This window comes from Neolamprologus brichardi, chromosome 1 (assembly GCF_056152115.1).
Source record: "Neolamprologus brichardi isolate AB-2024 chromosome 1, ASM5615211v1, whole genome shotgun sequence".
In the NCBI taxonomy this organism is placed as follows: Eukaryota; Metazoa; Chordata; class Actinopteri; order Cichliformes; family Cichlidae; genus Neolamprologus; species Neolamprologus brichardi.
The window spans coordinates 15,926,404-15,942,122 of NC_142104.1; the positions used below are offsets into that span (position 1 = coordinate 15,926,404).

The window sequence follows — 15,719 nt, forward strand, 5'->3', positions numbered from 1 at the left end:
CTGGTGGAAACCCTACTTCTCCAAACCAGCCCGAGGATAAGAAGACCCAGTCAAATACAGTCCCGATCAAACGTTTAAGACCACTTGAAAAATGGCAAAAAAAAATCATATTTTGCGTGGTTAGATCTTAACAAGGTCCCAAGTAGAGTTTCAACATACGACAAAAAGAAATGGGAGTGAGACAAAACATTTTTTTGAGCATGCAATTTATTGAGAACAATGCGTAAACTGAAACAGGCTGTTTTACAGCTGAAAAGTTTGGGTTCACATAATAATAATAATAATAATGGATTGGATTTATATAGCGCTTTTCAAGGCACCCAAAGCGCTTTACAATGCCACTATTCATTCATTCACGCATTCACACACTGGTGGAGGCAAGCTACAGTTGTAGCCACAGCTGCCCTGGGGCAGACTGACAGAAGCGAGGCTGCCATATCGCGCCATCGGCCCCTCTGGCCAACACCAGTAGACGGTAGGGTAAAGTGTCTTGCCCAAGGACACAACGACCAGGACAGAGAGCCCAGGGATCAAACCAGCGACCTTCCGGTTACGGATACGCTTCCCAAACCACTGAGCCACAGTCGCCACATGCCACTAATAGGCCAAATCTGTGCAAAAATGTGGATTCAAAAAAATGATATTTTTTATATAAGTTATCATAAAATGCAGTACTTGCTCCAATGTTCCTTTATGCTTTCTTTTATTATGCATAGTAATGTCTGCTATGGTGTTTTAAAATATCTTGGTTAATATGCATTAGTGAATGGATGGATGTGTTTCAGCTGCTGACACTTTAAGCTGCATAAATTAAGGCATCAAATATGCACTTTTTTCCACTCTCATCCTCTTGCTTCCTGTCCTTGTAGCTGAGTGCGGAGGTCACATAACTGGTGCGGTGTCTGGACGGATTCTGTCTCCAGGATATCCTGCTCCATACGACAACAACCTCCACTGTACCTGGACTATAGAGGCTGATACAGGAAAAACTATCAGGTAATTTAAGTGCACGTGAGTAATGTCGCAATGACTTGCAGTTATCTGGGGTATTTCCTGTTCTACATTAATGGTAATGGTTCACAAAAGGATTAAAGAATAGAAACTGGCTTTTTTAAGTCAAATAAGTCAAAACAAAAAAACGTTCTTTTCCATCCTGGGTAGGTTTCGGTAGCTAGCTACCATTTTATACACGCTAAGGATTACTAGTATTTATGGTTAATATAGAGCAGCAGCAGTATTATAAGGAGAAACTTCCATATAACATCAACCTTCATTCACCGAAGTCTAAAATGACCAATAATACAATTAGTCATTATGCCACTATGAAATTTGAGTTGTGCCTCTTTGTTGATGTGAAAGTAAACAATCTTGTATTTTTGTATTTCCTCAGCCTGCACTTTATTGTCTTTGACACCGAGGTTGGCCACGATATTCTGAGAGTTTGGGATGGTCCGTCGGGACCATCAGATGGTGGGATCCTGTTGAAAGAATGGTCAGGGCCAGCGTTACCTGAAGACATCCACTCGACTTTCAACATACTTACGCTGCAGTTTGATTCTGACTATTTCATCAGCAAGCAAGGATTCTCAATACAGTTCTCCAGTAAGTAGCTTTCTCTTTATACTGATATCATTAAACATGAGGTAGAAGAAGAACATTTGAGTTACGAGAAACTGCTCAGAAATGTAACATGATTCTACTAAATCTGTAATTCGGGTGGTCTGCCCTACTTTACCCCTCAGATCCCTTTATGAAGGAAAGCCAATTACAAAATTACCTATTAATTTCGTTAAAACTCACCACTCATCCATATAGTTTTGTGGTAATCATATAAACCCTATTTTGGCTATAAGAAAATTAAGCTGGCATTAATGTGGAATTTAACAGGATTTCTGAAAAAGCTTTAGTCATAGAATCAAATGAGACATTTAATATCTCACCTTGGGAGCCATGTTCAGAAAGTACTGAAGTAGCCCACCAGAGACGTGTCTCATTTCATTTTTAGAACATGAAAGATTTATTTGGGAAACTGTAGTCTTGTGTTTTCTGTTAATTATTTTGTAGATAATGTTAATGAATTGATCTTTTTGTTTTTGTTTTGTTTGTGTTTGCGGGTTTTTTCCCCTTTTTTTTTAAGATGAGCTCACTGAACCTAAGCTGTTGCTGCCGTTTGTCCCAGGGCAACCTGCATGGTTGTTGTGCCATTTTGATGCAGAGATGCCCTTTGGTATTTGAGTCAGTGGACCCCAAAATGTCTGTGCATCCTCCTTTTAGATTTAAATCTTTTTGATCCACTATGGCACCAAAACCGATCAGAGGCACACTGAGAAAGAAGGATTTAGAAAGTACCATAACAACTAGGCGAGAATGTCAGCTGATGGTTCACGAGACCATTCATACACACCTGTTCTTTATACAGGTGTGTGTGCGCACACAAAAGTCCAACACGCATAACTGTCAGGTTTTTTTTTTACAAATATTTAAAGTAATACAAATTTATTTCTACATATTTCTCGCTTTTTCTTTCTCGCCATCCTTACACATCGTCCTGTTCTTTCCATGTGGAAAACAATAAATATTTGCCCTTGGTAACATCATAATTATAGCCCTATTATTCCATTACTATGGTAATGACCTTATATTTTTACCTCCGCATTGATTTAGGAGGTGGTATTCTCCACTGTTCGCATTTATTTAAGGCCAAGTTTTTTTTCCTCCTTACTTCTTGACTTAACACCTTAGATTTATCTTTTAAGCCCCTAAGGGGTCCAGTCCCAAAGGGTGGATAGATATCCCTTCTCTAAACAGTCTGGAATTTCAGAAAACAGAAAGGGACAATATTTAATATCCAATTTATGCTGTATTTTTTAACATAAATCATTTTTTTTTCTTAATCTTTAGACAATTATTAATCTGAGGCAACCAAGCTATTTTACCAAATGAAATGTCAGAGTCAGGGTCAGGGTAACAAGGGTATACTTGTTACTCTTATACCAGTTTCAGCTAAAATAAAATAGGAAAAAGAAAAAATGTCAATTTTTAAAGCCCATAAAGTGAATTGTGTGTTCAAGTATGCTTGTGCCATTTTAACATCAAACTAAGATGAACTCTGAAAATTAAAGTTGTTATAGATAGGTTTTTGTTTTTTAAGTCTTAAATCATATTTATCTGTTCTATCTTAAAAGTAAATAAATAGAAATGTTATTTGTAGATATGTAATACTTAAAGTATTTGGAGCACCTTAGGGCTGATTGTGCTGTAACGGGCAATGTAAGTTCATCTAAATCTAGTTATCCCCCACTTAGCACACTGCTTAGCTCGAAGGCAGAGCCAAAAATTACCTAACTAACTTGTTGGGGTCAGTGTCTCCTGATATCACTACTTCTGATAAGTAGAGTAATTATATTAGTCACTGTCAGCATGATAACATAATAATAAGCTCCATTTGGACTCACTCTGCTATGCGTGTGTGTATTGTTTTTGCTTCTGCTGCTGACAGTACGACACTGGCAGTAATGTTACGTTTGAGTGCATCTGTCTCAGTTCCTTTTGTTCTCTGTGCTCCTAGTACATCAATATTTGTCTGCCTTTGTTTTCTGCACTCTCCAGCCACAACAGCCACGACCTGCAACGACCCCGGCATCCCTGTCAATGGTTCTCGATACGGGGACAGTAAGGAACCTGGTGACAGTATGACATTCCAGTGTGACCCAGGGTATCAGCTTCAGGGCAAAGATACTATCACATGTGTGCGAATGGATAACAGATTCTACTGGCACCCTGACCCTCCAACATGTGTAGGTAGGTGTACAGCTCTTTGTGGATCTCTTACTGCCAAGCTGGACCTTCAGTTAATTCACCTGATACATTACACTTTGTTTGGGGGCTTATATATATCATATAGCACAGTAAAAAAATAGAATACGATGAATTAGATTATTAGATTAGATTAGATTAGAGATTATATCTCTCGGCTGGCCTCGGAACGCCTTGGTGTTCCCCCGGATAAGCTGGAGGAGGTGGCTGGGGAGAGGGAGGTCTGGGCTTCTCTGCTTAGGCTGCTGTCCCCGCGACCCAGCCCCGGATAAAGTGGAAGAAGATGGATGGATGTTATAAAGGCACTAGTAGCATTTTTGTAGTGGCTCGTTGTTTTGTTTTGTACATTTGAACACTACACAATGGTAGACTCCACCTAAGGTTATATTTGGGTTGGACACTGAACACCCTTGGTATGTTTATCCCGAGGTTTGATCTGTAGCACTGTCGAATGATGGAAATAATGTTGATTGAGTTCCCATGTTAAACAGTTGAAAGTCCGGCGCACTTGCTCGTTTGCACTGTCATGCTTTTATGTCTTTGTATTCCTCTTTACGGTCTTCTTAAGCATTTGACTTCTTCACTAAAGGACAAACATGGCCTAAAGCCCTGAAACCTGCCTTATGGTTGTAATTAATTAAATTCATTGAGCTTTTCAATAATACAATCACTAATACAGCAGCTTTTCTCACCAGACAGCCTACGTATTTATAATGCTGCATGCCAATATTTTTTGAATTAACAGTGCTCAGGTTCCAAACTACATGACCTTAATGTGTCACATTCATTTTGTTGATAAACTGCGTCATCCAGTTCAGTTTTGTCTCACATGTGACATTGTGTGTCACGTTAGAGTAGATGGATGTGGAAATCAAAAGAGATTACCATTCAAGGTCCTGAGCTACATTATTTTCAATTATTCAAGGATCAGAATGGACAGATTTCACAAGTCACTGAAAACTCCTGAAGTAGCAGGTTGCTCTTGTCGTCAGCCACCCAGCTTGCACCAAGACACCACAGACAGCTGGCTTACTGTTAGATGCTACGGTCTCCTTTTCTGTTGCCTTTTGCTTTTCTTATCAGCCACCAGTGTATAGAAGTCCTCCAGCAGAGTTACACAGACCAGAGATTGCCTTGTAACCATGCGTGTGAAACACATTATTCTTTGTCCCTGATATTGCCTTTGACTCTTTGCTAGTGACCTCACGTTTTGCATGAATATAGATAAAATGTTGGGCTCATATCTCGCTCCATTTTCGCTTTGCTTAGAGGGTGCTTCCCTGTCCTGCACTTTCACTTCAGGTAGCGAGTCCTCTGTGTTCAAAAGCTCCCAAGATGAAACATACTATACACCACTATGCACAATGGACTTAGCGTGTTAGTGTGCTTCTGCTTGTGAGTGATTTGCAAGTGTTAATGCCTTTGTTTACTTCTATTTCACTGTTGATAATCCATTCACACCCACCTGCCAGCCCCAAGACACATCTCTGTTTTGCTAACTCTTCCTTCACATCACCAAATTGCTGCTTGAATGCATCTTTCTGTCTCTCTTGCCAATATCTTTTTCCTGCTCTCTGGCTTCTTGTGGGATAAAAGATCGCTAGGGGTAATTTTCTTTCTTAACTACCCCCAGCCCTACACTCTGCAACTAAATCTTGCAGTCTCTCTCTCTCTCTCTCTCTCTTTCTTTCTCTTCTGCTGTCTGCAACCACCATTGGAGGTTATATTGTCCACTAGGGGTTTTTCCCACTGTCCTCACCAATCTCTGCTATACTTGCCATTACCAACTAACTCATTTTGTCTCTGCCTTTCTGTGGGTTTTATATGACAGGTCAATCAGGGGTTATTCTGAGTCCAAATAACCCCAAGCCCAATGCTATGTAATAATGTTTCTCCCTTTCTTTTCTCCCTCACTGTTCTCTCTCATCTTCAGCAACATGTGGAGGTAACGTCAGTGGTCCTTCTGGGGTAATTCTGTCTCCCAACTACCCCCAGCCCTACCCGCCTGGGAAAGAGTGCGACTGGAGAATCCGAGTCAACCCAGACTTTGTCATTGCCCTCATCTTCAAAAGGTAGATTACCTATTAATTGTATCTATTAATGAAAGACTAACCCTTTACCTTCCCTTTTCCCAAGCATGTATGTTTATGAACCTTAAGCTAACAATTGCAGCTGACTCAGTAGATGAAAATTTATGTTTTTGCCACTTTAAGGCAGATTAATCATACACACATTATTTTATGTGTTTTCCCTTATGATAAAGGGGTGGTTCCTGCTCTATTTTCTTAAAGGGAAATGTTTAAGAGGTGTTGACATAGAAATCAAAGCAACTTTGACAGTTTCTGATAACTTCGTATTAATTAAGGTTTTATAAATGTCACAATAATATGTAATGTGTTCTGCATGAAACAAAAGCCATGTTGAATCGTGTCTAACTATTGTGCCTGAAAATGCTGATATTTCTCACAGTCACTAAGACATGTCTTATTGGCACATTCTGGTAAGTATTTAAGCTTTTTTTGCTAGAAAAATTATTAACAAATTATATTAGGATGTTACAACAGGAAAGATCAGAGACTGCAACTGTGATAGACACATCAGGACAGGCCGATGATTTCACTGATGATATAAATGATTAAAGTGTTTGTCCAACTGTGTGAGAAAACATTAAACATTTTAATTTTAAAGATTTTAATGAATGTTTATAGAAGTTTATGTTTTAGTGTCGACTCCCTCTAACTGTGGCCATCGCAGAGTCAAAAAAAGTCATTCTGCAGTAAAATTCATTGTTTTTGTAGTAAGATTATCTCTTTAGAAATCATAACCTTTTAACAGCCTAAGGCCCAGATTTACCAAAGGGACCAAATTAACAGATACAAAAAATGGTAAAAATCCACTAATGGGAGTGGAAATTCGGAACTAATATATATACACTGCTCAAATTTAGGGATCACTTTTTAATCAGAGTATAGCAAAAAGTCAGTTAAACCTCAGGATATTGGACAGCCCCCAAAACTTACTTTATTTTTCTCTCCTCATCTTTTATGAGAGTTTTTCCACAATGTTTGCATCTGGCTAGGGCCAGTGTCACTACTGATAGCATGAGGCGATAACTGGACCCTACAGAAGTTGCACAGGTAGTTCAACTTCTCCAGGATAACACATCAGTACATGCCATTGCTGGAAGATTTGCTGTCTCCAAGCACAGTCTCAAGAGCATGGACGAAATTCCAGAAGACAGGCAGTTACACTATGAGAGCTGAACGGGGTTGTAAAAGGTCCTTAACCCATCGGTAGGACCGGTATCTGTTCCTTTGTCCAACTACAAACAGTATAAGCACTATCAGAGAATTACAAAATAACCTCCAGTGGGCCACTGGTGTGAATTTCTATGACCAAACAATCCGAAAAGACATCATGAGGATGGCTGAGGGCCCCACATTTTCTACTGGACCTCATGTTTTCCAGAAACTCAGTGATGCCCTGGTCCAGATCTGGCAGGAGAGCCCATGGATACTATGTTACGACCCATTAGGAGCATGACCTGGTGTTAGGCATGCATACAAGCGCAAGTGGGGCCCATACAAACTACTGAGTACCATTTTGAGTTACTGCAATGAAATCTCTGCAAAATGGACTAGCTTGCCCTATTTTTTTTTCACTCAGATTTTGGGGTGTCTTTGAATTAAGCACTTTGATGGTTGATCATTTCCATTTCCACAAAATGATGCAGCATCTATTAATTTCTTACATATTACCTAGTCCATAACCGTTTAGATACCGTTTAGACATTTTTTCCATTGTCATCTAATGCGTTTTCAAAACAGTGTACAAAGATGTGTACAGATCGTTTTTGACTAATCTGCATTCTACCAAGAGCATCCCTAATGAAGGGATGAATAACATGTTAACTAAAATAGTTAAAGTTTAGGACTGTGCACATGTTTCCTTCTGGAAGCAGAATGGCATCAAATTAAAAAGAGGCAGCTGGTGGAGAATCAGTATGTTTTTGATATAGTCTTCTGTTACATATTATTGTTAACTCTGCTGATAACCTTGTCTAATCTATTACAAGCTAATCCACAAAATAAAGCTAAAACTGAAATCTGTAACTTTTGACATGTATGATTTTCAGAAGAATACAGTTATTTACTGCCAAATCCTGGCCCATACAAATATCAATGAAGCAATTGTTAATGTTCCATTTGCATAAATGTGCACATAGCCCGTCATTGGATATTGTAAGATTCAGTCATTAGATATGTCTGAATCTAATTCCCAGTAATTGCTTCATTTTGACAGATGTTTGAATGTGGTGTTTAAGAGGCCTGATAACAACAAGGTAGAAGTCCAAAAAAGCTGTTCTGCGTGTTTCTCTGCTGAAAGGAAAAAATTACAGATACTTTTTTATCTTTGAAAAATCTTTGTGGAGAAATTGGACTAAAAGGCTGAAACACTGCCCATCATTCACTATAAAAGCTAATTTGGCTGCCAATACGTACTTGTAGGCCTTTTGAATTGGGATTCTCCTCTTCCCTCACTCCAGTGTGTCACACTGAGTTCAGCTCAGTTTAGCTAACAAAGCCAAAAAACAAGAACTGTTAAAATTTCAGGGCGAAGACTGTGCAAAGAGACAGATGTCAAGACAGATGCAACATTTTGGCACCGCGTTCATAGCTTTTTGCATCCAACGCTTCCAATTACATGCTCATTCTGACTCTCATTTTCCCCCGGCATTCCAAATAAATTGGGGCTTTTAGCGCCAACTATCGATCATAATAACACATGTTTTTATTGCGTGTTAAATACAGTGCAATTTGCAATAAATTGCATGTGTCCAACCTTAGCCATTTCTATAATTCCTACCTGCGTGCATGCTTTTCAGTCACAAATTTCACATAGCTGTGATTGTTAATAAATCTGACCCTAAATCTTTTTAGTCTTTTAAGTTTCATCACTGTGACCATTTTGATAATGTCCTACACATAGGAACAAGGTATTCTAAATTAACAGTATCTAATGATCTAATCAGTGCAACATTGAATACATCACTATACAAATATATATATATCTATATTGAAAAGTGCTGTGACTGCATGCAAAAAGAAATTAGAATGATCTTTTTCAGACAAACACACTAAACGTGATGCAGTGAGATTACAGATACTATTCTTGCCTTGAAATTCCTGAGTGAATAAAATGAATTTCCAACCATTTAATGTTTTGTTTTTTGGTAATAGGGCAGTGTTTATTTACATTTTGAGTTCTGCTTGTGCCTCAGTGGTAAATATTTTACAAGTCACAGTGGTTAGCAGCTTATGACTAAAGCAAAAGTGAAGACTTGAGCTTCAAATGTAGCAAAAGAGATAAAAGCAAAGCGGACTTTCTCCAGATTGCCAAAGGAGAAAAAATGACCCAATTTTTGCTTCATGTTTTTAAGCTTGAGAGATAATTCCCTTCTGTTGTAACAGTGAGGCAGTTTTATTTTACTTCTAATTAAGTTGTATTGATATTGGTTGTTTTCTGAATGTTGTGTATCATATTTTTCATGATTTGTTTAAATGTAGCTGTTATTTCTAAGCTTAGCTTGAATAGACTACAAAATGACCCAGTTAGTAATGACTTCCTGATCAGCCTTTGCATTTAATCACAATGTGTTTCTCCAGTCAAGACAAACCTAGTTTTGAGATGTCATTATCTGAGCGTCCACATCCAAGTGACCTTTCTTTTGTAGCTGTTTTACAAGGTATCAGCCTGAAATCTTATTTCATTTGTAAAATAACCTAAAATGATATTTTATGTATGTTTTAAATTTACAGGCTATTTGGAGTCATTTTAAAACAAAACACATCCATATTCATTTCATTTCCATGTCATTACAATATATTTTGAAATGTGTAATTCATTTCATAACAGTCTACTCTCTCAATTTTATGTCATTGTCCCTGATTTTTCATCCAGATCTTAATATACTCTAGTTTTACTGTTGTGGTTTGTAGGGTAATAATGTTGTGCCATTTCTTTTCAGCGTGATCTTTTATTTTAGTTTTATCACACTTAGTTTCTTTAGCATTTAGACCCACTTGTATTACTAATGCAAAAGGTATTAGTAAAGACCATTTGAAGCTCCGTCAGTGCAAATGGGGTTTGGGTGTAGTTAATCTTATTTTATACCAGACACAAAACAGGCCTTAAACTGAAACATTCATTGCACTCATTTTAACTTTGGTAATTTTTGCATACTACATTATTAATGTGTATTTTCAATAACTAATTTTGCAGTGGGAAACTTGACGCCTGTTTTAGCCTTCAAAAAAGTAGGGGAAATACAGTGACTTGCAAAAGTATTTGGCCCCCTTAAACTTTTCCACATTTTATCACATTACAGCCACAAACATGAATCAATTTTATTGTAATTCCACGTGAAAGACCAATACAAAGTGGTGTACACGTGAGAAGTGGAACGAAAATCATACATGATTCCAAACATTTTTTACAAATAAATAACTGCAAAGTGGGGTGTGCGTAATTATTCAGCCCCCTGAGTCAATACTTTGTAGAACCACCTTTTGCTGCAATTACAGCTGCCAGTCTTTTAGGGTATGTGTCTACCAGCTTTGCACATCTAGAGACTGAAATCCTTGCCCATTCTTCTTTGCAAAACAGCTCCAGCTCAGTCAGATTAGATGGACAGCGTTTGTGAACAGCAGTTTTCAGATCTTGCCACAGATTCTGGATTGGATTTAGATCTGGACTTTGACTGGGCCATTCTAACACATGGATATGTTTTGTTTTAAACCATTCCATTGTTGTCCTGGCTTTATGTTTAGGGTCGTCGTCCTGCTGGAAGGTGAACCTCCGCCCCAGTCTCAAGTCTTTTGCAGACTTTTCTTTTTTTTGCAGGTTTTCTTCCAAGATTGCCCTGTATTTGGCTCCATCCATCTTCCCATCAACTCTGACCAGCTTCCCTGTCTCTGCTGAAGAGAAGCACCCAGAGCATGATGCTGCCACCACCATGTTTGACAGTGGGGATGGTGTGTTCAGAGTGATGTGCAGTGTTAGTTTTCCACCACACATAGCGTTTTGCATTTTGGCCAAAAAGTTCCATTTTGGTCTCATCTGGCCAGAGCACCTTCTTCCACATGTTTGCTGTGTCCCCCACATGGCTTATGGCAAACTGCAAACGGGACTTCTTATGGTTTTCTGTTAACAATGGCTTTCTTCTTGCCACTCTTCCATAAAGGCCAACTTTGTGCAGTGCACGACTAATAGTTGTCCTATGGACAGATTCCCCCACCTGAGCTGTAGATCTCTGCAGCTCGTCCAGAGTCACCATGGGCCTCTTGACTGCATTTCTGATCAGCGCTCTCCTTGTTCGGCCTGTGAGTTTAGGTGGACGGCCTTGTCTTGGTAGGTTTACAGTTGTGCCATACTCCTTCTATTTCTGAATGATTGCTTGAACAGTGCTCCGTGGGATGTTCAAGGCTTGGAAAATCTTTTTGTAGCCTAAGCCTGCTTTAAATTTCTCAATAACTTTATCCCTGACCTGTCTGGTGTGTTCTTTGGACTTCATGGTGTTGTTGCTCCCAATATTCTCTTAGACAACCTCTGAGGCCGTCACAGAGCAGTTGTATTTGTACTGACATCAGATTACACACAGGTGCACTCTATTTAGTCATTGGCACTCATCAGGCAATGTCTATGGGCAACTGACTGCACTCAGACCAAAGGGGGCTGAATAATTACGCACACCCCACTTTGTATGATTTTCGTTCCACTTCTCACGTGTACACCACTTTGTATTGGTCTTTCATGTGGAATTCCAATAAGATTGATTCATGTTTGTGGCTGTAATGTGACAAAATGTGGAAAGGTTCAAGGGGGCCGAATACCTTTGCAAGCCACTGTATGTCAAATAGTTTATCCGTGATTTTCTTTTCTTTTTGCTCACCAAGTCAAATTTTTAAGTCTCACGAAACAAAAGTTTATGTTTTGTCAGACTTAAAAATCTAAAGATCTTTCTATAGCTCACTATAGTGCTGAAAAATCAAACAGAAAAGTACTTTTCTGCTACTTTTGCAATATTGCTGCACTTAATGTCAAACAGTCAGTCTCTCTCCATCTCTTTCTCTTTATGTTTCCTTGCTATGACTGGACACACAAACTCTTACACAGACGCACACTTCCAACCAACTGATTCAAAGTCTATGCATCTGTGAGAGAACGAGCTACTATACACATACGCGTAGACTTGTAGTCAAGACTGCCTAAACCAAGACCAAGACAATACCAAGACCAGAGGGTATCGAGACCAAGACAATACCAAGACAGACCGAGACGAGACCAAGACTGAGACTGAGACTGAGAAAAAAAAGTCTTTAAACTGCAGTCAGATGCTGCATCGTTTACGGGTCACAGGCATATTTATGTGTTTTTGCGATGCACTCGCACAGCCCTCCTCACCGCTGTCTACTGTCTCACTCGCTTACTGAGAGGACAGACGCACGCTCCACTTGACTGTTGCGTCTCTCACCCTCTCTGTTTTCCGCATAATGATACGCGTGCTTCGACTATAAATGTTACAGTACATGTTGTCCTCTTTCAAAGTGCGACAACAGGATGACCAACCTAATGATAAGACTGCTGTTGCAACAGTTTCCTATTTTTCTAAATGTCTTAAGTTATTTATGTTTTTGGTCAAATATTTCTGTCTTCGTTTTAACAGAGTGACAAATATCCAGAAAACATCAAACATCTCAAAAAGAAAGCAAGAAGATGAGTTGACGATTACAATGGAGATAGCTAAAACTGACAGCAATTAAATGGCACACATACCTAACTGAACGTACAGTTCTGTGTTAATTGTTTGGACACTTTGAAAACTACCAACAAACTTACCAATAAGTATTTTTTAGGTCTAAGATTTTTTTTTATTTTTTTTTATACCCAGTTTTAACATGGAGCCAAGTTACGACTTCCTGCACATCTATGAGGGTGAAGACTCTAATGGGCCTCTACTAGCAAGTCTCCAAGGCAACCAGGCCCCAGAGCGGATAGAGAGCAGTGATAACAGTCTCTTCCTTGCATTCAGATCGGATGCCTCGCTGGGCATGTCTGGATTCGCCATCGAATATAGAGGTAATTAAACCAAAAAATTTTTGGCTTGACATGTCCAGGTATACTTTACATTTGGCTACATTAAATAGATTTAAACAGCTTATGATTAATTCTTTAGTGATTACAACTGTTTGAAACTATCCCATTACTTAATACAGGTGTATTAAGTAGTTTCATTAATTATCAGCAACAGAAGAAATGTTGTGGTGAAGGTAGAAGTACTGATTTGAGTAAAAGTGATACATATTAGTGGTATACAGGATAGTGTTAGTAACCATAGTGTGCAAGCAGCAGGAGCATAGTTTTGAGTGTAATAGTAGAAATAGTAAATACAACTCGTATCAATAACATTCACTTTCAAAATAGCATCTCAGTATAGGCCTAATGAGGTTGAAAAGAACAAGGCGAATCAATGTCGGTTTCTAGCAAATAAAATGTATTTTATGACTGTTTCTGCACATTGAAATGCAAAACGGTGAATGTAAAAACAATAATGTGCTTGCATCGGGTTTACTGATTAAAAAGTCAATGCAGGATTGTTTAGTGTGCAGACTGGATCAAATTTAATCTGCCTATTCTTATTAATCCCTTCATACAGGAGAAGTTTTTGTGGTTTGTTTTATTTTTTGTTTTTGTTTATCAGCTGAAAACGGTGCTCCTTGCCAGCCGATGAGTTGTTTACGTCAAGTGATTGTGACTTATCCTGGTTTGGCTTGACTAGGGATGATTTAACGCTTATAGTCAATACAGCACTTAGTTGATTCCTATATCCTATTTATGTCTAGTTTTTAAAAAGACCATCACCTATTCTGTTGTTGGTCTCATCACACTACCTTACACTTCTGTAGTTTTGTCATTATTCACTACCTTTCATCTGCCATCTTTCTAATTAAAATCCAGCCTTAATCATCTCTCTGTTTCACTTCTATCTTGCCCTCCACCCTTCTCTGTCTTCCTGCCCATTTCTTTTCTCAGGCATAATATCTCATTCTTATTGGCCGATCACAGAAAAGCAAACAAGCTGGTCCAGCTCCAAGTCATAAAGATCCAAGACACTGTTTGACCACTATTTGTCTCTTACTACTTTATCACCATCTCATTCTTCTTCTTGTTTGCTCTTTTTGTTTTGTTTTGTTGGGGGTTATTTGCCCTTTTATATGGGAGTACATATTGTAATTCGAAATGCTGGACTATAAAGATTTATGCATATTGTAGAAATGTACAGCTCTGAAACTTTATTTACATTCTAATAGAAAATTGATTAATGTATTTCCTAACAGTATCATAATTTTCATTGTTACACTGCCTTTTCTGTACCGCAGGTTGTTGTACTGTTATAAGTTTGCAAAAAAAATCTAAGAAAGTAAATACAATTTTTATTTTGTAATAAAAACTATTAGGCTACTCTACTCATACAGACACTTTCCCTCTCAACAGAAAAACCAAGGGAAGCCTGTTTTGATCCCGGTAATGTTATGAATGCCAGTCGGACAGGGTACGACTATAAATTGGGATCTCAGGTCTCCTACAGCTGTCATCATGGCTACACAATAGCAGGTGAAGATACCATCACCTGTGTCATGGGTCCAGATGGAAAGCCAGTGTGGAACAAGGCACTGCCATCATGTAAAGGTAGGAGTGACGCATCAGGAAATACAACCTTGTGCGTATTGCTGTACCATAATATTATTGTTACAGTGAATATTTATTAGAAATCTGGTAACTCAGAGGTTAAACTGCATACGGTGTTCTCTGTTTGATTCCAAATTGGGACCTTGCTTTTCCACTCTCTCTCTCTATTTATTATCTAAATTTCATATGAATCTTGGTCATTGTTATACACTATCTGGTGGCAACACTGTAAGTTGTATATCTCGCTTCAGCCATCGAGCCTCCTTTCTGAGGAATGATAGGTCCAGTCTTTCAAAATCATAGACTTTATTTGGACAACTCCACCATATATATTTGGCAACTCACTCCATTGTTTTGCAATGTTTGAATCATGCTTTTTATAAGGATTGGACAATACCACCACCCCCCCCCCCCCCCCCCCCCCCCCCTTAAATTAAAAGTTTATTCAGTGCCAACTAGCTAACATATTTCAACTGCCTCTCCAGAGAAGCTTTTGTTCTGTGGAGGACTGGACTTTAACACCACTGTCTTGGATTGGATTGCAGCTTGTGATTTTAGGACTTATTGTACTCTGAAGATCTTCTGAGCTTAAGGGGAAGGGAAGTAGTTTGTAAACAGAACAGAATAAGGCTTGCAGTCTGAAACCTTGTTAAAGACGGTGGAATGAAAGTCTGTCCTTGGGACAAGGGACACTGGAGAGGCAGCTGATTATATTGCTTCATTATTTATTTACAAGACCAACCACATTCAAAAAACCCCAATCCCCAACTTCCCATTCCCAGATCTGGATTTAAGTGTAGTTGTAGTCTTTACGTGTGTGTGTGTGTGTGTGTGTGTGTGTGTGTGTGTGTGTGTTATCAAAGCAGTCAGGGATTGGGGACTGAGCTGTCTGTGTGATTGACAGCTCAGAGAAGCAATGAAACGACACCTGCCAGAGTGCCATTCATGGTGTATATGGGTTTGTGTATGTGAGAGAGGCATATCTGACTAATGCCATGTGGGTAAAAATTCAGATAAGCCACAGAGCAAGGAGGTAAGAATTAAAAATGGTTATGTGCACATAGACAAAAAGCACATAGTCCTACTTCGAAAAGTCTCCTGTGAAAGCTCTGTTTAATAATGTCTGGGAGACAGTCACGGGCATTCAGGGGTGT

At 38.8% G+C, this 15,719-nt stretch overlaps 1 protein-coding gene across 2 annotated transcripts in view; it reads left to right on the plus strand.

Moving 5' to 3' along the window:
- The window catches only part of LOC102783723 (CUB and sushi domain-containing protein 1-like), a 448,866-nt gene that overhangs the window by 349,728 nt on the left and 83,419 nt on the right, over window positions 1-15,719 (plus strand). For both annotated transcript variants that reach the window (XM_035905239.2, XM_087837652.1), the window contains exons 27-32: window positions 870-996; window positions 1,391-1,602; window positions 3,610-3,801; window positions 5,750-5,888; window positions 12,767-12,954; window positions 14,371-14,565. In XM_035905239.2, coding sequence (XP_035761132.2) covers window positions 870-996; window positions 1,391-1,602; window positions 3,610-3,801; window positions 5,750-5,888; window positions 12,767-12,954; window positions 14,371-14,565 — 1,053 coding nt within the window. The remainder of the gene's footprint in view (window positions 1-869; window positions 997-1,390; window positions 1,603-3,609; window positions 3,802-5,749; window positions 5,889-12,766; window positions 12,955-14,370; window positions 14,566-15,719) is intronic.